Genomic DNA, 24,760 nt, shown 5'->3' with positions numbered 1-24,760 from the left:
TAGTTACTGTCAAAAAAAAAAAAAATTCTTAGGTTTCCTCAGATTGCTACCGAAATCCAAAAAAGCAAAAGAATTCAAAATTAGTATGTTAAGACAAATCTAATAAGAGCCTAACATATAATTACAGCATAGCTCCTCTTCAGCCTTTCTTTTGACAACAAAACAGCTTCAATAGAATGGTGACAATCAAAGTAGAGGTAGCAGAAATTATTAATTTTATACTAATTTAATCAAGTGCTTGCCATTGTAAATTAACAACATATATTTATCCAAGTGAAGCTTTATTGATCATAATAGCATCTGAGCCCCATTGAATAAGCAAAAAATGCCAACTGTAGAGTATTCACTCTTTAGAGTGATGCTTAGCAACAACAGGGACATTTCAGGGGACGTGATTTCTTATTGAGTACGTATTCAATAAAGCCACTGAAGATCCATTCATGGGTTCGCAGAAACCTATGCTTGTATTTCAACAGCATTTGTTACAGAAAAGGTAGAAGTAACTAAACGACCGTTTCCTAACATATTACATGCCCTACAAACTTTCATCTTCGGTTGGAACTACACTTGAAACCAGTGGTGAAGGTAAAGTTTTTGTGATTTTTTATGCCTTTACTAGGCCATATATTTATTTTCTTCTCTGCCAATTCAGCATGTTGAAGAGACCCTTTAGTAACATTCCAAAGCCGTCATATCGCGAAACTTAGACCGAGAGACGAACAAATTGGTGTTCAAAGCATGATATGAAGAGGGACAAAACAGATCTGCGCGCCTCGGAATCGAGGAGCAATGAACCGGAAAAAGAAGAAAAGCTATGAGCAGAAGAGGTTGACCCTGAGCAGAACCAAGACTATCCTAATATTGCGGAACAAAGATACATACAAAAAGACAGCATCGAAACAACAAGAATGTTCTAATTGAAGAAGAGAAGAAAAAGAAGAAGAATTTGACTGGTTACCCTTCGGCGACGGAGAAGGAAGTGGAGGAGATGTCGAGGGAGGAGAAGACGACGAGAAGAACGATGTTCCGACAAGGTGTATGGATTTTCCGTTTCCTCCGTCGCCAGTGCCGGCAGTGGGTGACGAAGTGTAGACCGAGGAGAGAATGAGAAGAGTAGAGAAGATGATGCCAGCAACAGCCGCAGCATAGACAGCCAAAAGCACGGTTTTCCCCTCCGCGAGCGGATTGCACGTCGCCGTTCGAAGAGGAAGAATGCGTGAAGGTAGGTAGATCAGACGGCTTAATTTCTCATCTGGTAGCCTCCTTTTCTTACTCGTACAATCCCCCGCCCGACTCTCTCGTCTCTCGGCGACGGCATCCATCATGCCTTGTCCTCCGTTGTCGAACAACACGGTGGGATAACGATATGCGTTTCGCCTTTACACTGTTATTGTCTGCAACGGCACTAAACGCTCGACGCTCGTTTCGCTTCGTCGGAAGCCCTCACAAAATCGAACACCGATGGCGATACCACAAATTATAGGCGACTATTAAGCAAACACGACGATATCAGCAGCTTAAATCGAATGTTGCATTACAAATTTGATAGGAGCGGGAGCGGCAAATCTTGAGGAGATTGGGGCCCCCCTAAAATGACTCTGGTTCAACTCACCTGCATCATAGTTACCAAATTGGACCAAAGTGTGAATCTTACTTAATTCACTGGGACTGTTCTTGAAATAATTTTACTTTCTATACATACATGTTTTTATTTATATAATAAAAAGTATAGATTATTTGAAAATATTTTATTGATATAAAATTAATTTGTGGGCATGACATGCAGGCAACTGTCGATACGTCATTGATAGTCGAATAATACGTAATTGCTTTCACTTAGGGTTGTTCCAATCGATTTGAACCAAATCATCAAGGATCGAATCAAACTAGATCATTTTTTGAAGCTACCTAACTAAACTGATTCAAAATCGGTTAATCGTGTTTGATTAACTGATTAATTAGTTTATAATTTTAAATAATTTAATATATATTTCAAATAGAATTTTGATTTGGGTCTTTTAGCCAATTTAATTAATTGGTTTGAATCAAATAAGGACATAGAATAATAAACTTAGTTAGATTGACATCTTTTAAATAAAAATCATGTCAATTCAGAATCGGTTAACTAAACCAAATAAAGATGCCCATGAATCAACCGAACCGATTTGATTTGATATTTTTTTTGAATCCGGAATAAGTTAAGCATTAGAAAAAAAATTTACCAGATATTCCCCAATGTAATTATGTAAGATTTCAACCTATCATCCAAACTATCAACATGTCAACCCTGTGTTGAATTTGGAAGTGACCTCAATTGACTTTGAATCAGACAACCAAATTTATTATGATAATAATAATTTTTTTTTTTAACTCAAGACTCTTCAATAATATAACAAAGTTTTTATCGATTAATATAGTTAGCACTGCCAATCTTTGATAATTATGTATGATACATCATCATTATTAGACTAATATATATATATATATATATATATATATAACACATATCAGATAATATTATGAATAATCAATACTTTATAAATAGAAAGCTGACATGGGGCTCCGATGAACATGAGTTGGATAATGGAAAAACGGGCTAACAGTGTCTCATGTAAGATGGTAAAAGAATGAAACAATGCTAAAATAAAATGACTTCTTAAATGATAAATAAAAATAAAAAATAATATATATATATATATATATATATATATATATATATATATATATATATATATATATATATATATATATATATATATATGAATGATAGTGGGAGAATAAAATATAAAGTGGGAGGGAGAAAAAAGATTGAAGGAATGGTTAAAAGAAATGATGATCCTTTTTTTTTTAATTTTGAGAGGGAGGGAAGATTTTGATAAATTTGTTTAGTCCAAAAAATATTTCTTATATCTTGTCTTTTCCTCATCAAAATATAAGATACATGAGATATTTATAGAAAAATCAAATCCTATTTATAAAAAAAAAATCTTAATAATTCCTTTTAATACTTAGACACTAACTTCAGAAATATTAAAATACTTATTAATCAGAACAATCTCTCATATTTTATCCACTTTTATATCTCTCGAAAAGGAATTATTTTTTTATTAATGCTCGTTCCAACTTATTTTCATTGATTTTTTTACCATTAAATATTTTGGACTCTGATACCATTTTGTCGGGGAGGAAGATAAGACTTTTAATATCAAAATAAAAATATACAAAGACCAATAATAAAAAAATATATAGAAAATTTGATATAAGAATAACATGATTTGATAAATCCTTATCTACATTCACACGATTTTCAAAATCTTGAGTTATCCCTATAAATTTTTTTATACACTCGAAAACATTAAATGTATTTTTTACTTTACAAAAACTTAAAGATATATGAGATATTAAAAAAAATGAATCTTAATTATCAATATTTTTCTTTACGATAATTTTTTTTTATTGAGATTCATTATCCCATTGAAAACTAGTTATAACAATCTAAAAATATTTATCAATCCCATCCAATTATTTTAAAAAAATTAAAATATTTTAAAAATAAAAGAAAGAGCAATAAATGCAAAGATCCAATGGGATGGATCGTTGACATTTTGGTATGTTGGTACTGTTGTTCTTATAAGGAGCGATTTAAACCTTTTATCTAATTCATTTGATCCTCGCACGTTACTCTAAGACGGTTAGGTTTCAACTCGTTCGTGATCTTAGTTAGGCACAAATAGCATTCAATTGCAAGTGTTCGATTAGTCTTTCTATTTTTTGAACCTCTTAGGTGTTAATTTAAGTTCGTTCCCTTCTGATCCTTCCTTTTTTTATTTTAAATATTATCGTATTTGAAATAAAAATATTTGTTTCACGATGGTGTGACTTAAAGTGTGATCAACAAGTGTAACTTATTTGATATTTTATAAGACAAGTTCTTCTAGTCCCAAAAGAGTTATATCGAGTCATACAAAATTACATCCAGAATAATCCAATAAAATTACATAAAGAGATTCGTATTTTACATGATCTATAATCATTATAGGTTATGATTGACTAATTATAAATTATTTTTTATAATTAATAATCTTTAATATTTCGATCCCTATACTTTTAAAATTTAAAATCTTCGTACCTACGAAATGAAATATTTAACACCGCTTCAACAAAATATTTTTCTCATTCTTGATTTTTCTCTAAGATTATCTTTTTAATCTTATATAGGGATCTTAATATTTTATTTTCGTAAGTATACAAATCGTAATATAATTTTTAAAAATATAAAAATTAAAATACTAAATATAACTAATTATAAAAAAATTATAGTTAACCTAGATTATGATGGATTAAATACACCAATAAATTATTTTTTTAGATGTCATGGTAACATGGCATGCCAATTTAGCATGAATGTGAGCATTTATCGACTCAATCTTAGTTGAACTTCAACCACAATTCTTCCTGATTCTGAATTAGAATCTTTAGACCATTTATAATTTTAATGTGACAATCAAAATTCACACTAACATGATATTTTATAGTGTTCATGTATAACATTTAGTGTAGTCGATAAAAACTAAATTGATATTTTCGTATGATACGTGGCAATCACACAGTGGCAAATAGGCGCCACGTGGATGCTACTAGAGCGACTGTTATGCAATCGACATTATAATTAACAATGTAAGTTAAAATCATATTATTATCTTCTTCCGTTATATACGTATATGACATAATGGGTTTGTAGCGGCCGCTACTTCAGAGCTTGATGATGGAATCAACGCTACCTCCCCACTAAAATTTGGGAGCGACACGAGCAGCAGCAGTCGAATCTGGCTGGGCAGGGTAGTATAGGGCGAGAGGCATCCCAAGAATGAGGGCAGCTCCGGCCATGGCGGTGATGATGTCCCCCTCTTCCCCCTCCTCCTCACTTCCGCTTGCTTCTCTTTTCCTCCGTCGCATCTCTCGTTCTCCCAATTCCTATTCTATTCCTGCTGTTTGGGCGCCAAGAACTCCGTCCGCCGCCGTTGTCTCCTCCGCCTTCTCTTATCTTGGAAGGAAGCCGACCGTTACCTCATCCTCACCGTCCCTCTCCAACCATGCTGTCGAGCTTAGGAGGGGCTTTCCGCTCGCGAATCCGGCCGTAGCGAGGCTGGATTTTCAGCTTGCTGCGTTCGGATACGGAGTTTCTCATAGGAGGAGGTTCTGCGGAGTGCGAGCCTCGGAGGTGTCCGATCCGGGCTCCATCGACTCCCCAATGATGCAGTCAATGGAGAAGAAGGTCTTGTCCTAACATATACCGCTCTTTATTTCTCTCCTACTCTTCTGCTTATGCTCGCTCGATTTCACATATGTATCTTGGGGTTCGGAATGCCATTTAGGATAACGAAGTGTTTGTGCTTTTGTATTTGATGTGTTTGATCTATTGTCAAAGCGGCAAACCGAGCAAAGCTCATCATCCACAACTTCATCCTCTAGCTTAGTTTTAGATACATTGAAGCTGTCAGTAAACTGCAAATTCATAGTTTATTGTTGTTCTTACTTTTCCTACATCCTTCGCTTTTTATTAAAGCACCATGAATGATCAACTAGGTAATAGTATCGAGGCCAAAGGTTGGAGTCTTGGGAATTAGTATAAAATAAGAAGCAACACCAAGAAAATTACCTCCAGAAATATCAACTTGATGTTGTCGGAATGAAGTATTATTATATGTATCTGTCTGAACATAGCACATCAAATGTCATTCAGTCGTTTTTGGGTTTGTTGTGTGTGTCTCAAGCTGATGAGAGCAGCACAAATGAATACCTTGACAATCTAAGTAGCTTCTGACCTCCCGTTGTGATTTTTACCTTGTATGTTAATGCAGTCTTAAAGTTGAAGTTTGAGTATTGTATTTTTTTTTAATTGAAAATTGGCAATCCACATAGTCACTGTGACCAAATTCACATGATAAAGGTCTTTACTATATGGAATTTTTCATCATGAACAGGAATGGACTTACCTGCATCTTCATGTTTTCCCCTGCTTGTTAGCCTTAAATCAATGTTTCTGTACAGGTCACAGTACTATAGTATGAGGGTTGTGTGTAATTAAGGAAAAAGGGAAGACTACAATGGATTTTGATTAAATTTATTTCATCTGTTAAATCAATTTTATGTTATGCTCTACTTTGCAAATGAACAAGTGACAATACATCTTCTCTTAAATAACTAGTTAAATGTTTATATAAGAGGGCTAAAGTAGGATTAGGTCAATTCAATTTTAAAGCCTAATTAGTCTGAAGCTTGAGTCATAGTAGATTAGGTCAAGCCCAGGGTGAGGATACATATTCTTTAAGGAAATTATTTTTTAACTAATGGTGGTTTTTTTATGAATCATATTTTCACAAGAGGTATCAAGTTGGGAAAAGTTGACTGAAAATGCTGCATACATGAACTCAGGTTTTTGACTACTTATGCCAACAAATCTTAGGACCAAGAAGGAATTCTCACAGTTAGCTACTCTCTTTTTTGCAGTCTTAGAATTCTTGTTAGTCTAGGTACAAGTGTTCTTTATTCTTTATCTATAAAGGGGAATGAAAGTGGATATCATGTGATTATATTGTGAAAATAATTTTCTTCTGCTAGCTGCAGTGTCTGTCCTCTCATATATTCTCTTTTACATCTAGTTAGCTTTGTTATTACTTCTTTTGGGTAAATGGTCTGTTTTCCTAAACCAGTCCCATAATTGATATGACTGGAGTTCACGCTACTAGTGTTACCTCTTGAGAAGGTCATGCTAATAAATTGCTAGCTGCTGTAATTGATCAAAATTGCAGGTTTCTAATATTGGTGACAAGCAGCTGGAAGTGCCAATTAAGGAATCACATTTGTTTAGTGGAGTGTGTTTCCATATCTTGGTGGTAATTAGTTATTACTTAGTTTTTATTGTAAGAACTAAGAAACACAAAAAAGGAAAAAAGGAATTAACCCAAGGATTTTAATTTCTAATAATATCGCTCGTACTGGGCGGTACGTACCGGTCCGCTGGCAGACCAGTACGCGGACTGCCCGCTACTGAGCGGTATCGTCGATTGAGGCTGTTTTCTCCCCGTTACCACCCTAAATCGGTCGGTCGATCGTCGCCGCCCGCTACCGGGTGGTATTAGCCGAGGGAGAAGAAAGAAGAGGGAGAAGAAAAGAGAGAACTTGGAGATCCAGCGTTGCTCTCCCTTGACGATCCCGATCCGTCGTCGCCCTCCCTCGCCGGATGTCGCAAATGAGATGTCGCCTCCTCCTCGTCCGAGGCGATGAGGCCTCAATCTTGTCGGTGACTTCTCATCTGCGCGGGGGGAACAAGCCTCGACGATGTCATAGGGAGAAGAAACCGAGCGTTGTCGACGTTTCTTCTCCCCATGTAAGTAGAAGAAATGAGGCGACGAGGCGGCGATGGCGCCTCGTTGCCCTTTTTTGCACGGGGAGAAGGGAAGAAGAGGGAGAAGAAAAGGGAGAACCTGGAGATCCAGCGTCGCTCTCCCTCGACGATCCCAATCTGTTGCCGCCCCCCCTCGTCGGACGTCGTAAATGAGATGTTGCCTCCTCGTCTGAGGCGACGAGGCCTCAACGTCGTCGACAACTTCTCCTCATCCGTGCGGGGGAAAGAAACCAAGCGTCGTCGAGGTGATGTTTCTTCTCCTCACGCGAGCAGAAGAAATGAGGCGACGAGGCGGTGACATCACCTCGTCGCCCTTTTTTGCGCGGGGAGAAGACGATGCAACGAGCAAGACCCGCCCTTTTTCTTTTAGGTTGATGTATGATCCGGAAGCCTAGGTACTTGATTTCGATGACATTGAAGGTCGTCTTGCCTTTTGTTATTTTGCCTCATCCCTATACATGATAACCTTCTTTGACTAGCAAGCAAGCCAAAGTATTGTTTCAGTTGAATAAGGAGTTAAGGGGTAGGAATCATAATGGAAGAAGCGTATACAAGGGCCGGGGTATATATGATGTAGTAATAAATCCATAATATAGTTAATAGGAGAGACGAGGTCGAGGCAGACTATCTGACCAGTTATACTTTACGAAATTCTTTCTATACTCGGCACTCTCATCTCAAGATTCCATTACAGTTTCCCTTGGTGCTTCTTCCCATGTGGGCAGAAAAATGAGGTGACATCGCCTTTTTTTCTTTATATGTATATGTATATGTATATGTATATGTATATGTATATGTATTCAACAAACCGTTCGTCGCTCACACCTACATGTACAGCTGCTTGACAACATGTTTTCTCTTGGTTTTGGGTCATTTTACTTGTAAAAATGTATGTTCGAACAAGTTGCAGCATTACAAAGCTACCGCTCATCGAACCGAGCAAAACAACCCCAAAACAGCCCAAAACAGTTCCGTTTTCGTGTGCCGCGGGCTGATTTCCGGAATCTGCCTCCGCTCAACAAAACGTCAGCCGTCTCAGCCCCTTGGAACCCCCCGGGTGGCACAGGGCTGGATGGGGCTTCGGTATAGTACCGGGCGTTGAACACTCATTCGCAAGTTCGCACGTTTGCCTTGACGGGAACTTGTTGTCGCGCCCGGGACTCGGTGAGCAGCTGTTTGTGGGCTTGCAGCTGTTCGTTCAACCTTCTAAAACCCTTGTTTTCCCCCTCTCCCTCTTTTCTCTTGTGCACGCAAGGTGCTCGCTGAATTGCTTGTAAAGCTTCCCCTCTTTTCGTGAGACGTCGGGACTTGTCCGTCGCTCGTTCTTTCGAACTAATCAACTTTCTCTTTTACAGGTCCTTCGGGACCTGCGAGAGGTTACAAGTGGGCTGATCTTTGCGGAGCAATATCGCAAGGGCGAAGCGTGACTTAGGCAACGCAAGCTATGTTCGCGTCTTGGCCGCAAGGGTGCCTCACGCCTTAGGCAATTCCAGCTAAGGCCGTGACATTGTGGTATCAGAGCGGGCAAGCACTTCGAGCGAGCAGCGAAGGAACTTCGCAACTTCGCCATGGCTAAGCATCGTGGCGAATCCAGCAAGACGGGGCAAGCCGAGCAGCCGTAGGTGGGCTACATGTGCACACTCGCTCTCATGCTGTTGGAGCCGCTCAAGAGGAGCGCGACAGCGAACATGATGAGCGAGAAGTTGGCTACTCTCCGCGAGCGGAGGAGGCGCAATCTGGAGCGCCAACTGGGAAAAAGAGTCACAAGGAGAGACTCACAATGGCAGAAACCCGCCTGGATGTTCTTGAAGCGAGCGTGGAGGAACTCTACCATGGCCAACAATGGCTTGTTGGGGTAGAGAGCTCGCAAGAGGAAGCGGAGTCCAGGATCGACAAGGCTGAGGCCCTAGTCGACCGACTGTCTGATGACACCAAAGACTCAATGCAACCCTTACAGGATGTTGTGGCGGAACTCACTTCAAAGGTGGTCATGCTCACAAGAGCATTAAATGCGGGAGGAAGCAACACACGCGTTGCACCACCACAAAACTTGAGGGCACCCGAGCCTCATGGTTATGGAGGGGTCAGAGATGCCAAAGAGCTCGAAAATTTTCTATTTGACATGGAATAATACTTTCGAGCTACGAGGCCCGATTCTGAAGATACCAAAGTTTCTATAGCAACAATGTATCTGAACGGAGATGCGAAACTTTGGTGGCGAACCCGTTGGGAGGAGATCCAACAAGGTTGGTGTCGGGTTGACACATGGGAAGACTTGAAGCGGGAGTTGAGAACTTAGTTCTTACCTGAGAACACAGAGTTCGTCGCAAGAAGGAAGTTAAGACAACTCCGCCAGAGTTCCACCATTCGAGACTATGTGAAACAATTTTCTGCACTAATGCTGGACATATAGGACATGTCCGAGAAGGACAAGTTGTTCAGCTTCCTCGATGGTTTGAAGCCATGGGCTCAACAGGAACTAAATCGAAGGAATGTCATCGATGTGGTCGGGGCAATTGCTGCTGCAGAAAGGCTCACCGACTTTGTTTTCTCCGAAGACCCAGGGAGAAGGAAACAATCTTCAGGCAATCGCCCTCCAAAACATTCTCGAGGGAAGGAGCTCGGGGGCGAACAAAAGAAGAAGAGTTCCCACAAAGGGCCAAGCCCGAAAGGCAAGGCCCCGAAACCTGGCGGATGCTTCTTGTGTGGAGGGCCACACATGGTGAGGGAGTGCCCACAAAAACAGGCACTCAATGCGCTAACAACTTCCATCCACCCTCCCAAATCGGACAAGGGCAAGGCTGTCGCCCTTAGTTCGAGTAGTTCTGAAGCCAGCAGCGACGATGAGGAGTCGCAAGGACCCCGGATGGGAGCCATGCATTTGTTGAACGCCATGCAGGGTCAAGTGGGGGAGAACCCAAAGACAAGGCAACAAAAAGCAGGAATTGGCGAGCTAATGTATGTTGACATTAAGCTCAATGGCCAAACAACTCGTGCAATGGTGGACACGGGCGCTACCCACAACTTTATAGCCGATCGAGAAGCAAAGCGACTTGGGTTGATCTTGGAGAAGAGCCCAAGTCGAATGAAGGCGGTGAACTCGGAGGCCAGGCGAATCTCCGGGTTGACGAAGGGAGTCCCCATCAAAATCGGGACATGGAGCGGGAACACCAACATGATGGCAATGCCATTGGATGACTTCCAAGTGATTCTTGGAATGGAGTTTATGCACGCGACGAAGTTGGTGCCAATGCCGTTCTTGAACTCCCTGTGTATGATGGGAGGCGACGATCCCTGCGTGGTTCCTGTCTCTCGGAGAGGAACCAAGGAACCGCAACATATATCGGCGTTGCAACTAAAGAAAGGGGTGCTAAAAGGTGAATTAACCTTCGTGGCTGCGATGAAGCTAGAGCCACTTGACGAGAAGGCCATTCAAGAACCTGCTGTGGTGGCAAACGTCTTGAAAGAGTTCAATGACGTTATGCCACCCGAGCTGCTGAAGACTCTTCCACCACGCAGGGGCGTGGATCACAACATCGAGCTAGAGCTAGGAGTGAAGCCTCCAGCGAGATCACCCTACCGCATGCCCCTGCCAGAGTTGGCAGAACTCAGGAAGCAGTTAGGTGAACTGCTAAGCGGTGGTCTCATCCGCAGCTCTAAAGCACCTTTCGGAGCTCCAGTTCTCTTCCAGAAGAAACAAGATGGGAGCCTCCGACTATGCGTCGATTACCGAGCCCTTAACAAAGTGACAGTGAAGAACAAGTATCCCATCCCGCTCATCGCGGACTTGTTCGACCAGTTGGGCAAAGCTAAGTATTTCTCAAAACTCGACCTTCGGTCGGGGTATTGGCAAGTGCGCATTGCTGAAGGCGACGAAGCGAAGACTACCTGTGTAACCAGGTATGGAGCGTTTAAGTTCTTGGTGATGCCTTTCGACTTAACCAACGCTCCGGCCACATTCTGCACTCTCATGAACCAACTATTCAAGGAGTATTTGGACAAGTTCGTGGTCGTCTACTTAGACGATATCGTCGTATACAACCAAACGCTCGAGGAGCATGTTCAGCACCTTCGGACAATTTTCAAGGTTCTCAGGGAGAACACTTTGTTCGTAAAAAGGGAGAAATGCTACTTCGCCCAAACGGAGATCTTATTCTTGGGGCATCGAATCGGTGATGGTTCCATTTGAATGGATAAGTCGAAGGTGCAAGCGGTTGCGGAATGGCGAACTCCAAAGAAGGTGCCAGAGTTAAGATCCTTCCTTGGTTTCGTCAACTACTATCGACGCTTCATAGCGGGATATTCGAAGCGTGCAACTCTACTGACAGAGTTGCTGAAGAAGGAGCAGCCTTGGAAGTGGTATGACAAATGTGAAATAGCATTCCAAGATCTGAAGGTTGTTCTGGAAGAACCGGTGCTCAAATTGCCGGACTATGGAGAGCCATTTGAAGTCCATACAGATGCTTCAGACTTCGTTATTGGGGGAGTACTCATGCAGGAGGGTCATCCGGTGGCCTACGAGAGCCGCAAACTCAACGAGATCGAGCGGCAGTATCCGGTGCATGAGAAGGAGATGACAGCAGTGATCCACTGTCTACGAGTTTGGCGACACTACCTCCTCGGGTCGCGATTTGTGCTGAGGACGGAGAACATCGCTCTGAGCTATTTCCAAACTCAGAAGAAGCTCTCCCCAAAGCAGACGCGATGGCAGGACTTCCTAGCTGAATTTGATATGGCAATGGAGTATAAGCCCGGGAAAGCGAATGTCGTGGCCGATGCGCTGAGTCAGAAAGTGGAATGCGTGAATGCCGTACTACTGGAGGGCAGAGGCCAAGCAAGTCAGTTGCACTCCAACTTCCTTTCTAGGATCAAGGATGGATTGTATAGTGACCCCCAGGCAGTCATCCTGATGCAGCTCATCAAAGAAGGCAAGGCCCGACGATTTTGGGTCCAGGAGGGACTCGTGTACACAAAAGGGAATAGGGTTTATGTTCCTCGGGTGGACAATTTGAGGCGTGAACTCCTAAAAGAGTGTCACGATTCCCTTTGGGCTGGACACCTAGGCATTCACCGAACATTGGCTCTCGTGGAGAGGGCCTTCTACTGGCCGAAGATGGGGATTGATGTGGAGGAATATGTTCGAATGTGCCTCACTTGCCAACAAGATAAGGCGGAACAACGGAAGCCGGTGGGACTTTTGGAGCCGTTGCCCGTACCAGAAAGGCCGTGGGAGAGCATTTCCTTGGATTTCATATCAAGCTTGCCACTTGTAGGGAGACTCGGATCGATACTCGTGGTGGTCGGCCGGTTTTCAAAGTATGTGTTAGGACCCTTTTTCTGAGCTTTTGAATAATGTTTATTGAGTTTGTTTAGTCTAGTTGTTATTGAGTCAGTTTGGTTCAGCTAGAGTCAAGTAGAGGTTTATTTAATATTTATTTATTATTAGAGTTCAAGTCCTGATGGACTCTGGGTGGAACTCTATAAATAGGGATGCAACTGCTTCTTTTCAGTAATCTATGAAAAATACTATTCTGTCTTTGGACAAACCTTATGAGGCCGATCCTCACGAAGCGATCAAGGAGGGCCGATCCCCTCGAAGTGATCAAGGAGGGTCGATCCCCTCGAAGCAATTAAGGAGGTCGATCCCCTCGAAGTGATCATTATCATCCTCATTTCTCCCCTTTCTCTTCATCTTTTTTACGATACGACTTTAGGGTCTTATCAATTGGTATCAGAGCATCCCCATTTCCTTTTCTCCTCTTTCTTCCACGATAAGACTTTAGGGTCTTATTATTTGGTATCAGAGCGACGATAAGACCTTTAGGGTCTTATCAATTGGTATCAGAGCCATGATAAGACTTTAGGGTCTTATAATTTGGTATCAGAGCAGCGATCCTTGGCGTTCTCGCTGCAACAAAGCTATAAAAAAAAGAAGAAAAGAAACGAAGGAATGAAAGAAAGAAAGAAGAGAGAAGAAGAAGCAGCAACCGCAGCCACGCACCCCTGCTTCCCCTGCTTCCGGCCAGCCCACCCGCCGCCCGTCGCTACTCTCCGGCCAGCAACCGACTTTGCCCCACTTCCGGCCAGAGTCCACCGCTGCCTCCTACCCGAGCCACCACCGCTGCCAGGAGACGACGCTGCCAGCGTCCCACTCCGTCGCAGCCCTGCTCCTCCTCTACCGTCGCTGCAGGGCAACTCCTCTATCGCCGCCGCTGCTTCCCGGCCGATCGATCACCGCCGTCCGCCTCCCAACCGCAACCCTAGCCGTGCCCCCCCCCCCCCCCCCCCTTGGGTCGCAGCCGCAGTCGCCGGTTGCCGCAGCCCCTCGTTGCAACGGTTGCAGAAACAGAGTTCCTTTGTTGCCGCAGCCCCTCATCGATCACAACCGCGCCTCCACCAGTCGCGCCGCCTCCAGCACTCCTCTTCGCCTCCAACGCCGTCGCCGCCCAACCGACCCATCACCGCTGCGGGCCACCGTGTGACGACCGCCGCACGCCTCCCAGCAGCCGATCCTCCTCGCTCTGCATCCGTAGTGCCAGAAACAGGGCAACTCACCGGTTGCCCTTGTTCCCAACTGTGACACCGCCGACTCCTCCTTCTCCACCGTTGCCGCTGCTTCTCGGCCGCCCGATCACCGCCGCACCGCCGTTGCCAGCATCGCCAGCGGCTCCGGCTGTGGTGCGATAGAAACAGAGCACCCTGTTTCCCATCTCCAGCATCGCAACTTCCCGACCAGCAACGACGCTCGCTGCCAACGCTGCGCTCCGGCCAGCGACCATCGCTGCTGCCAGCCACCGCAGCCTTCTCCTCAACCGCTCGTGATCCTTCCGGCCAACTCCTTCGGTGGTGCGACAAAAACAGAGTACGCAGCAACCACTACGCAGCAACAAAAACAGTGGCGCTGCCGTAGCCGCCGATTGTAACCACCATCGTCGCTCCCGGCCAACGACCAACCCCTCGTTCTGCAGCAGCCGCCCTCCAATAGCGAATGCAGCAACCGCAGCAAGTACGCTGCCTTGCCTCAACCCCAGCAGCGCACGCAACACCGATTCCTCTTCTCAACCTCGGCCGCATCAACGCCGCCTCTCCCTTGCTTAGCATATTCTGCCACAACCACATGTTGCCATCACTATAGGTTGCCTTCATCGCAGCCTCAACCCCGTTGCTCGGCGATCGCCCCTTGGGTCGCAGCAGCTACAGCCACATCAACGCAGTCGCCTTCCAACCCCGGCGCTCTCACCTCACGCAGCGATAGAAACAGGGCAGCTACTCTTCCTCCAACGCAGAGACCGCAGCACTGCCCTTGGCGTCCACCTCCTCGGCAACTTCGCATCGACAGTGTTGATGCCCTTGACTGACACCAAAAACAGGAGTTGAGATTTCAGATTTGCAGTCTTACGCAATGACCACTGATAACTCGGTGAAAGCACAAATGGAAGCATTGTAAATTAGAATTGAGAACCGACTGCAATAAACACTTAATGATTTCAAAAAGAGCCTACTGGAGAGCCTCAGCAAATTTCAACAAACTGGGGGCTCAAGTTCTACGTTGCACAGATCTGAAAATACAGGAAAAGAGTCCCAAGATTGTGACACAAATTACTCACACATGAAGATGAAATTTTCAAGATGGAAAGATGAAGATCCGACCAATTGGATCTCTAAGGCAGAAAATTTTTCCGTTTTCACAGAACCCCAGAAGAATCCAAGGTAGAAGTGGTCTCAATCCAGCTCGAGGGAGATGCACTCCAGTGGTACGATTGGTATGAAACTTTCCACGGAGTTCCTTCGTGGGAGCAGTTCAAAAGAGGGCTTCTTGTTCGCTTTGGCCCATCCGAATATGAGAATGTTGATTGCCAACTCGCCAAAATTCATCAGACTTCTACAGTGCTAGAATATCAGAGTAGGTTTGAAAGATTGTCAAATCAAGCTAGAGATTGGTCGGACCGACAACTTCTGGATACATTTATTGAAGGGCTTATTCCAGAGATCCGGTGTGAAGTTAAGGCTCGTCAACCCCGTACTATGATAGCTGCGATCTCATTTGCAAATCTACATGAGAAAAAAATTAGCAAGGAAAGATTAGCAAGGGGTTTGTATTATGATGAAAAATGGAGTATGGAGCACCAATGTAAACAAGGGCAACATATGATGATTGAGCCAATTGGAGAGGAACCGAAAGCAGAAGAGTTGGACTTACAAACTATGAAAATCAAAGGAACTTTGAAGCATCAACCTATCACTATGTTGATTGATACGTGCAGCACTAATAATTTTATGGACAGGAAAGTTGCAGCCCGATTAGCTTACCGCATTGAAGGCTGTGACAGATTCAAAGTAAAGATTACTGATGGACGGATTTTAACTTGTGATAGCAAAGACCAGGAGTTTCTTGCAATGATTACTATACTAAAAGATCGACCTGTTGCTTACACTGTCAAAAAGTGGAGACCATACTTACTTGATCAACGGGTTGTGATGCGTTGCAGATAGCCTATGATTGAAGTGCTGAAAGAGAAGCTCCCCGAGATTGATGCTGCTCAGCCTTGAGGACAAGGCTGATTTGAAGAGGGAGGAACTGTTAGGACCCTTTTTCTGAGCTTTTGAATAATGTTTATTGAGTTTGTTTAGTCTAGTTGTTTATTGAGTCAGTTTGGTTCAGCTAGAGTCAAGTAGAGGTTTATTTAATATTTATTTATTATTAGAGTTCAAGTCCTGATGGACTCTGGGTGGAACTCTATAAATAGGGATGTAACTGCTTCTTTTCAGTAATCTATGAAAAATACTATTCTGTCTTTGGACAAACCCTAGGAGGCCGATCCCCTCGAAGCGATCAAGGAGGGCCGATCCCCTCGAAGCGATCAAGGAGGGTCGATCCCCTCGAAGTGATCAAGGAGGGTCGATCCCCTCGAAGCGATCAAGGAGGTCGATCCCCTCGAAGTGATCATTATCATCCTCATTTCTCCCCTTTCTCTTCTTCTTTTTTACGATACGACTTTAGGGTCTTATCAATTGGTATCAGAGCATCCCCATTTCCTTTTCTCCTCTTTCTTCCACAATTAGACTTTAGGGTCTTATCATTTGGTATCAGAGCGACGATAAGACCTTTAGGGTCTTATCAGTATGCAACTTTCATTGCTGCTCCCCTACACTGTTCAGCAGAAGAGGCGGCCAAGCTGATGATGAAGGATGTGGTGAAGTATTGGGGAGTCCCGCACAATATCATCAGTGATCGAGACACTCGGTTCCTGGGACGATTCTGGATCGAGCTATTCAAATTGTTGGGGTCAAAGTTATACTTCTCCACAAGCCTCCACCCCCAGACGGATGGCCAGACTGAAAGAATAAACTCGCTCTTGGAGCAATATCTTCGGCACTATGTGAGTGCCAACCAACGGGATTGGGTGAAGTTGTTGGACATTGCCCAATTCTCCTACAACTTGCAGCGGAGCTCTGCGTCCAACAAGAGCCCCTTCGAGATTATTACAGGACAACAACCGTCAACTCCTCACACCATGGCAATTGGATATACTGGGAGTAGTCCGTCAGCTTACCACTTCGCAAAAGAGTGGCACCGAAATGCAGATATTGCGCGGGCTTACTTGGAGAAGGCGGCAAGAAGAATGAAGAAGTGGGCAGACTTGGGAAGGCGATCGCAAGAGTTCAAGGTCGGCGATTTGGTGTTGGTAAAGCTCCAACCAACATTACTCCAATTCTTCAGGAACAAAATCCACAAAGGATTGGTGCGCAAGTATGAAGGGCCCTTCTCAATTGTCAGCAGGGTAGGCAACGTCTCCTACAAGTTGCAGCTGCCGGTGTGGTTCAAAATTCACAACGTTCTTTACGCCAGCAACCTAAAAGCCTACCACTCGGATCCGTAAGATGCTTTCCGAAGTGTTCCAACTCGGCTACCTCCCACCACTGCCTCCTACGAGAAGCGAGTTGAAACCATTCTGGCGGACCGTAAGATAAAGCTACCTAATGGAGTTGAGCAGACATAGTACTTGGTGAAGTGGCGAAAGCTTCCCCGAACTGAAGCCAGTTGGGAGCCTGAAGATGCCCTACGACATGAAGAAGCAATCATTAACAACTACCAACAAGCGTCGACGAGGGCGTCGACAGTTTAAGTGGGGGAGAATGTCACGAACGGTCGTCGCGCACTCGCAACAACTCCATTCAACGAACCGTTCGTCACTCACACCTACATGTAAAGCTGCTTGACATCATGTTTTCTCTTGGTTTGGGTCATTTTACTTGTAAAAATGTAAGTTCGAACAAGCTGCAGCGTTACAAAGCGATCGCTCACCGAACCGAGCAAAACAGCCCCAAAACAACCCAAAACAGCTCCGTTTTCGTGTGCCGCGGGCTGATTTCTGGAATCTGCCTCCGCTCACCAAAACGTCAGCCATCTCAGCCCCTTGGAACCCCCCGGGTGGCACAGGGCTGGATGGGGCTTCGGTATAGTACCAGGCGTTGAACACTCATTCGTAAGTTCGCACGTTTGCCTTGACGGGAACTTGTTGTCGCGCCCGGGACTCGGTGAGTAGCTGTTTGTGGGCTTGCAGCTGTTCGTTCAACCTTCTAAAGCCCTTGTTTTCCCCCTCTCCCTCTTTTCTCTTGTGCACGCAAGATGATCGTTGAATTGCTTGTAAAGCTTCCCCTCTTTTCGCGAGACGTCAGGACTTGTCCGTTGCTCGTTCTTTCGAACTAATCAACTTTCTCTTTTACAGGTCCTTCGGGACCTGCGAGAGGTTACAAGTGGGCTGATCTTTGCGGAGCAATATCGCAAGGGCGAAGCGCGACTTAGGCAACGCAAGCTAAGTTCGCGTCTTAGCCGCAAGGGTGCCTCACGCCTTAGGCAATTCCAGCTAAGGCTGTGATAGAACGGTACATCAGAATGTACCATTCGGTATACTCGTACCGTACCGAGCCGAGCTCGATACTTCGGTACGATATAAAATTACGAACCTTGAATTAACCTACAACATTAGTCCTTGAATCTTGAGAAAATGTCAGTTAGATCCATGAACTTTAAGTTGCTCGTCTTCCTAAACTTTACCTAAAGTTGCAGTCAGGTCTTACCATCAATTTTTGTTCATAAACCTTGTTGAAATGCCTAACCTGGTTGCAGAAAAGAAATCGACTTGTCAACTGGACATAAATGTCAATGGCAAAAACTCAGTTTGTCTTTCATAGTCCCAAAACAAATATTTAGGGCATGTGTACATTGACTTGCTTTGATTGCCCAGCTTCAGAACTAAGGTCATGTTTATTCAGTCTAAATCAGTTTTCAAACTAATTTGGTTAAAAGCCACACTATAAGGGTAGCACTCATATAGCAAGACTGCGTTAAAAAATGGTGTACCTAGTGCACGTGGCCCCCTCCAATGCAGGGTTTGGGGTGGGTTCATGTACATAGTCTTACCTTTAAATATTTAAGGAGACTGTTTCCATGATTCAAACCCTGGTCTTCCAAACAGTAAACATTTTTCAATATTTAAAAAGACTACATTAAGATTGAAAATGAACATTGCCTTTAATCAAACAGTGATACAGTCAAACTTATTGCTGCTCTTGTTGTGGGGACACTTCCACTGGATGAAGATTCCAATTATTGATCTTGTCATTATTGTTTGAGGGTCAGGTAATCAACTTTGTAAACAGGAACCTCTTTTGTGATTGACAGTTTGAAGAACTTTACTACAAAAGCTTTATATTTTTAAAATATCTTGCCATGACAGTGCTTGTGAGAGCTGAGAACATACTAAGCCATCACAGAGAACACCAAATATGGTAGGAAGTTTTCTTCCATATTGCAAGTTGAACTAATAGCAGCTGAAGGAACTGACAGCATGTGTCAATCTTTGCCTAAACTCTTGATAGTTTTCATATTGTATCATTTAGTGTCATATCCTAAGAAGATTTATGGTAAATTACATTTTTGCTCAAAGAGTTATAGCTTTATTTAATCGGAGAGAAGATATATCATTATTCTTAAAGGTCCAGAAGAACCTGTTCTTCAGATAACCATGTGTCTACCACATAAATATAAAACATATTTATCTTCCGTCTTTAGTTCTGCTTTCTTCATTGTTGCTTCATTCTTTGATGAAGTGGACACGTGCATTTATTGATGTAATTGTCATGCTAAGATAGCGATCACTAGAAAAAAAAAACACTTGGAGAGTATATCTGACTGAATGTATGTACCTTTTTCCTACATAACCTTGAGCAGATTAAGGAGCAATTGGATGCAGATCTTGTCATTGTGAAGGATGCCTCTGGAGATGGTCGGCATGTAAGGTATCTTGCTTTGGGCCCGTATCATGAATTGATTTTCTACTAATTCACTTGAAAACATTGTCTTATCAGTTGTAGAAAAACCCTATATGTATTAATATTTTCTTTGTTCTTAATTATGTTGCTATGAAATAATATTACCATTATTCAAAAACTGATGTCCAAGCAGTATTTGATATGATCTGATGATTAGCCTTGTTATTCGTTGAAGCCTTGTTATTCGTCATATATAATTATCGACACATCACCATGTAGAACTGGTACCTGTTCCCTACAATGTCCAAGTAACGAAATTTTGTAGCATACGTAATATTATGTAAAATAATAGAAACTGGGTGGTTCATGTATGGGTTGCTACAAGTCGATTTCTATTTCAATGAAAAAGGACATAACAATGCAATTTATGTAGTTGTTTAGGGAGGGTCAATCTACGTAGTCTTACCTCTAAATGTAGAGATTATTTCCGTGACTTGAACCTTAGTGTCCTAAGTTACAAAGGAGCAACCATACTGTTGAACCAAGGTCCACCCTCTCAATTTCTATTTCAATCCCGAAAAAATTTCTGTGTCCAGCTTAATCAAATCATACCAAAAGGCCTAATGGGTGTCCTTGAGAAGGATAATCATCGAGTGATGTTTAAAGGTTTTCTGAGCACCATACTGGCCAGTAAGGTATCATTACTAAACAGCATCAAGGCAAGCCTCTAGGCCTTCTGTTGTCAAGGACTGATTCATTTGAAGGGTATGTCAGCTGCCCAGATTCTTTGGCCTATCAATCTAGTGAGAAATGTCCAGCGATGATGGTAGTTACTAGAATTCTGATGTTCTAAACCTGATTGTTAAAGCAACCAAAATATTCTTGAACTTTTCTTATTTCCCATTTCAGTGTCACAGCAAATAGTCTGCTGAAGGTTTGGGTATAATATTGTGAGTAGTGTCGTTAAGTAAAATTTCAAGATTTATTCGATGTGTTGTTGCTCAAGTATGGCCACACCACAGCTCAAGATGATTTTAACTTATAATATACTGTGTTATTAGAAAACTAGATATGAAATTATTTAACTACTAATGCATTGTTTGGGTACTTTTTCCTATAACAGCATTGCTTTCTTTAAGCAAGCTCCTCAAGGCACTTAGGGCCTCATTGTCTGTGACGCTGACATCTTAAAGGTGCCTTCTACTTTTCTTCACTATCACTACACTGCAAAATCATTTTCTGTGTGCCTCCTGAAGAATCAGATGCCGAGTTCTGCAGTTTCCTTCCCATCTAAATTCTAAAAACTCTGGACAACACAAGTTTTAAATGAAAAACATAGTCACGTAAAACAATATCATCACAAGGAAGTTTCCTTATAAGTAGGTAATAAGGTTAACAAGAATAAGAAGCTTTGGCTCTTTGCAGATTAGAGAGCACTTCTTATTCCTGGACTTGTATAGAAAGTGGTTAGTCTGTTTTGCTGCACAATTGGTGGAATGAGTTTGCTCAATCAACTTCCTTTTCATGTTATCTCAAAATAGTATGCACAGAAATGAACCATGATGGATATCCACTTAGAAAGCCCACTTGATGAAAGCCTTTTTCACTCAAGCACTTCTGAGTTGAAATATCAGTATCAGTCCATCCTCTTTACAGGTCAATGTTTATGTATCTATTTCCACATCCTCCTATCCAACAGATGGATCCTGTTAAAACATTGTTTTCTAGATATCCTAGATGTTCTTTTATTACATTCAGTCATCAAAAGGTAGATGTATGTCAATGCCTGGACCACACATATGTTCATGAAAAAGAGAACCTAGTAGCAAAGGGTTTCTAAGACATCTAAACCTACCATGCATGAGTTAGAAAGGAGATTATAAGTTCATTTAGAATAACAGACTACAAAGCATCTTGATGAAGTTCTTGTTTCACATAGACCAATTTAGAGCATGACATTCTTTCCAAGAACAGTCTTAGGGAAAACTAAACCAAGATGATCATCCTTTTCTTAAAGTAGGTTGCATTTTCCAAAACTTCATCCGAAATTGAAGTAGATAAAACAAGAGCATAAAGATAGTGCCACTGGAGGCACATAATTAACATGATATAAAGGTCATCATGCATAAAGCTCCATGGAGACTTTTGTGCTGATTTAGTGTCTGCACTAGCACATATCTACTTTTGCCATCCTTGTCCAACTTGTAAAGCTGCAATTATGATACTGCTTCTGCTTTATAACCTTGCGAGGATGTCACCTGGGTCATCTTTCTTTTTAGACAAAATCAAAGGTGTCAAGGATTGACTTGATACCATCCTCTGTGGTTGACACCAATCTTGAACTCGGCAAGCAACTCCAAGGTTGCAAGAGGGGCAGTGGAGTGGTGACGAGTGTGACCATTAGAGGGGAGCAGGCAGAAGGTAGTGAAAGGGATGTGGCGATTGAGATGAAGGTTCATAGACATGCAAATGTAGCGCTGGTAGGATGAGAGGGGGCACAATGGCTAGAGGGAATTGAGTGTGAATGAATGAGAGAACAGGTGCCCCTTGTCATCTTGAGGATAACTTAGGTTCAAATTCTTGAGAAGGTGTGCCTGAGTATTTGATCTGCTCAAACTAGATTCCCAAATAATTGACCCATTTAACTAGGCAGGGGTTCACTCCTTATATTATACACAAAAAAAGAGAAGGCCTTTTTTCTCCATGAACCCTCTTACTAAGCTTCAATATATCTTCTAAATTTGACTTTCAATTTTCATATAGGCAAACTTGAGTGGATTGAACAGGAGTTACAGGACCATTCCCATGTAGGGAAACTTGAGTGGGCAAGATATGTCCTTGATATCTTCCCCGATCTCAGACATAATTGTTTCTGTCCTCCCAGGTTCTAAGTACGCGTACCGTTATTCGCTATCTAAGTTTTCTTTCAGTTTAACATATTTCGGCAAACTTGAACAGTAACAGTTATGCTATACTGTCTGTTCCTTAATATTCTTGTAATGAATTCAGTCATGACAGTGGAATGTCTGAACTGTTATATAGAGTGCCCACCGTTTGAGGCTTGAGTCATGCACCCAGTGCTGTGGAGTTGGGTTTTAAGTAGATGCCAGTTCCAGTAGCCTGTAAACTGGGTATGTGGCTGAATGTATTGGTGTTACATGATATAGATTCTTTGAAATATCTTATGTTGCAATGAAATCACACAACCCAGTTTGTCCGACTCATCAGTCATGACTTTGGTCTCAGTAACTTTCCTGAATGTCATAATTTACCCTGAATGCTTGATGATATCTTGTTAGCTTATATGCATTCCAGAGGTGTTACCATTGCCGATGATGTGGGGTTATGATGAATAAAAGATTGATTTAGTTTTTCCATCAAATTCTCTTTAGGAGTATCTCATTAAGTTCGTTCTTTCTGTTGCAGCATTGATGTAGTCTCAAAGGCATTTGAAGGCCAATCCATGGTGAATAGGCAGAGAATGGTGTACAAAGCTATATGGGAGGAGCTTCAGAGCATAGTGCATGCCGTCGATCAAATGACTACAAAAACTCCTGCAGAGGTCAATGCAGAAAAATAAGCTACCGATGAACCCTGGACGTGAGTTCTTCTGAGCTCATTTTAAGTTTCATTTCTTCTTTTTGTCATTATTAAATATTTGGCTTGGAGGGAGTTTCTCCCTTTTTCCATCAATGCTTACTCTTTACTCTTTTCGACATTGGCATTGTTAAGTCTGTCATTGTGACCTGCTGGTAAGCTCTCAATATCTAAACGAATCTACTTATCAGCATATTTTCCTGCTTTTTGTCTCCTTGATTGCTATAAGACCTGCACTTTTCAACGTCGGTATTGGATGCTGCTACGTAATTGCATCTGAGAGAAGATACATTCTTTGGTGAGTCGAAGTTTCTGCCCACCAATTGCACAATATAGCGACCAGTGTCCGTGTAGTTCCGGTGTCCTTTTCAGCTTTTTGAGAGATTGTTCATGTACGTTATCCCAAATTCCTCTCACTAGAGATAAACTTGTTGTACCCCACTATTCTAGAGTTTGATTGAAGTCAAAATTAAGTATCTATTATCTGATCCTCGAGGACTTCTTTCCCTGTCTATTGGCCATCCAAACGCAGTGAGTTCCTCCCCACGAAACCCACCCCCAACCCCCCCTGTTTTCTCTCAGTTGAATTCGAGTTGTTTGGTAGCCGAACTTGCGGTTTGGACACGGTAGAAAAGGGGGCAACATCTGAAGTAGGTGGACAAGTAGAGGTTGACCATGGAACCGTCGTTTCCGTTTGATTTTGGTTCTGGAACTCAGCTTTGGTCCAGTTACGAAAACCATCGGTTTAGTTTTGATTTTGATTTGACTCATTGATTTTGATTGATAAAAAGCTAAAGTATTTCAGGAACCAAACCCAAATCGTGTGACCCCGGTTCTGGTTTGGTTCGGAACTATCAAATCATTGACCTAGTTCGGTTTCGACCGATTCGGTTTTGGTTTGAGTTGAACTGTCGTCTCACCCCCTAATTTGAAGACGGTAAACCGAAGTCTTTAATGGTATTTTGCAGTGCAGAAGGTGCAGAAGGAGCTTTGTTTAAGCAAGCTAATCGACTATAGGATGGGGTGGTTGGCAACCGGTCTTCAAAGTCAAGTTGCGGGTAAGAGGGAGATCGGACTTGTTCTTCTGGTTCAACAAGATCGACGCGTGGATAATCTTTGCGAAGCTATGTGAAGTGCGAAAAGTGTAGTTCTATCTTTAAGTTCCACGAACAACAGAAATAAAGAGAGTGGATGATTAGTGGAAGCATGACAGTTACACATTCGAACGGCCACAGTAACTCAGTGATGTCTGGGGGAAGCAGAGGCACCGATGCTGTTGTGCCGCATCGAGGGGCCCGATGGAGGGATAGGCGTGCCTCTGGGAAGGAAGTTAAGTGTTGGAAAACCTTCGATCTTGTAGGAGGGGAACACCGGTCGCCGTCGCTCGACGCCTTCACGCATCGCCGCTGAACGAACTCTGTAGATGGAAGCTTCACATGGTAAGCTCGGAACGGCAAGCAATAGGAGGAAGAAGAAGGG

At 42.9% G+C, this 24,760-nt stretch overlaps 1 protein-coding gene across 3 annotated transcripts; it reads left to right on the top strand.

Moving 5' to 3' along the window:
* The first annotated feature begins 4,778 nt into the window (after positions 1–4,778).
* LOC135652940 (uncharacterized) lies at positions 4,779–24,376 on the top strand. Of its 3 annotated transcripts, none has more exons than XM_065174298.1 (4): positions 4,779–5,275; positions 19,644–19,711; positions 23,111–23,284; positions 24,250–24,376. In XM_065174298.1, the coding sequence occupies exons 1-3, from the start codon at positions 4,868–4,870 to the stop codon at positions 23,262–23,264; spliced, it is 630 nt and encodes a 209-aa protein (XP_065030370.1). In that variant the 5' UTR covers positions 4,779–4,867; the 3' UTR covers positions 23,265–23,284; positions 24,250–24,376. The 3 variants fall into 3 exon arrangements, with proteins under 3 accessions (XP_065030370.1, XP_065030371.1, XP_065030369.1); XM_065174299.1 differs by lacking the exon at positions 24,250–24,376 and adding an exon at positions 20,808–20,877 and having other exon boundaries at positions 23,111–23,194; XM_065174297.1 differs by lacking the exon at positions 24,250–24,376 and having other exon boundaries at positions 23,111–23,474.
* The last annotated feature ends 384 nt before the right edge of the window (positions 24,377–24,760 follow it).

The sequence above is a fragment of the Musa acuminata genome, chromosome BXJ3-11 (assembly GCF_036884655.1).
Source record: "Musa acuminata AAA Group cultivar baxijiao chromosome BXJ3-11, Cavendish_Baxijiao_AAA, whole genome shotgun sequence".
Classification (NCBI taxonomy): domain Eukaryota; kingdom Viridiplantae; phylum Streptophyta; class Magnoliopsida; order Zingiberales; family Musaceae; genus Musa; species Musa acuminata.
Note: the sequence above shows the minus strand (reverse complement) of the source record. Positions and strands in the feature narration are given on the sequence as shown.

Excerpts from the sequence above, each read along its gene's own strand:
- LOC135652940 (XM_065174298.1), top strand. The coding sequence starts at position 4,868 with ATGAGGGCAGCTCCGGCCATGGCGGTGATGATGTCCCCCTCTTCCCCC. Across the intron at positions 5,276-19,643 it reads TGCAGTCAATGGAGAAGAAG|ATTAAGGAGCAATTGGATGC; the intron begins GTCTTGTCCTAA and ends AACCTTGAGCAG. Across the intron at positions 19,712-23,110 it reads GGAGATGGTCGGCATGTAAG|CATTGATGTAGTCTCAAAGG; the intron begins GTATCTTGCTTT and ends TTTCTGTTGCAG.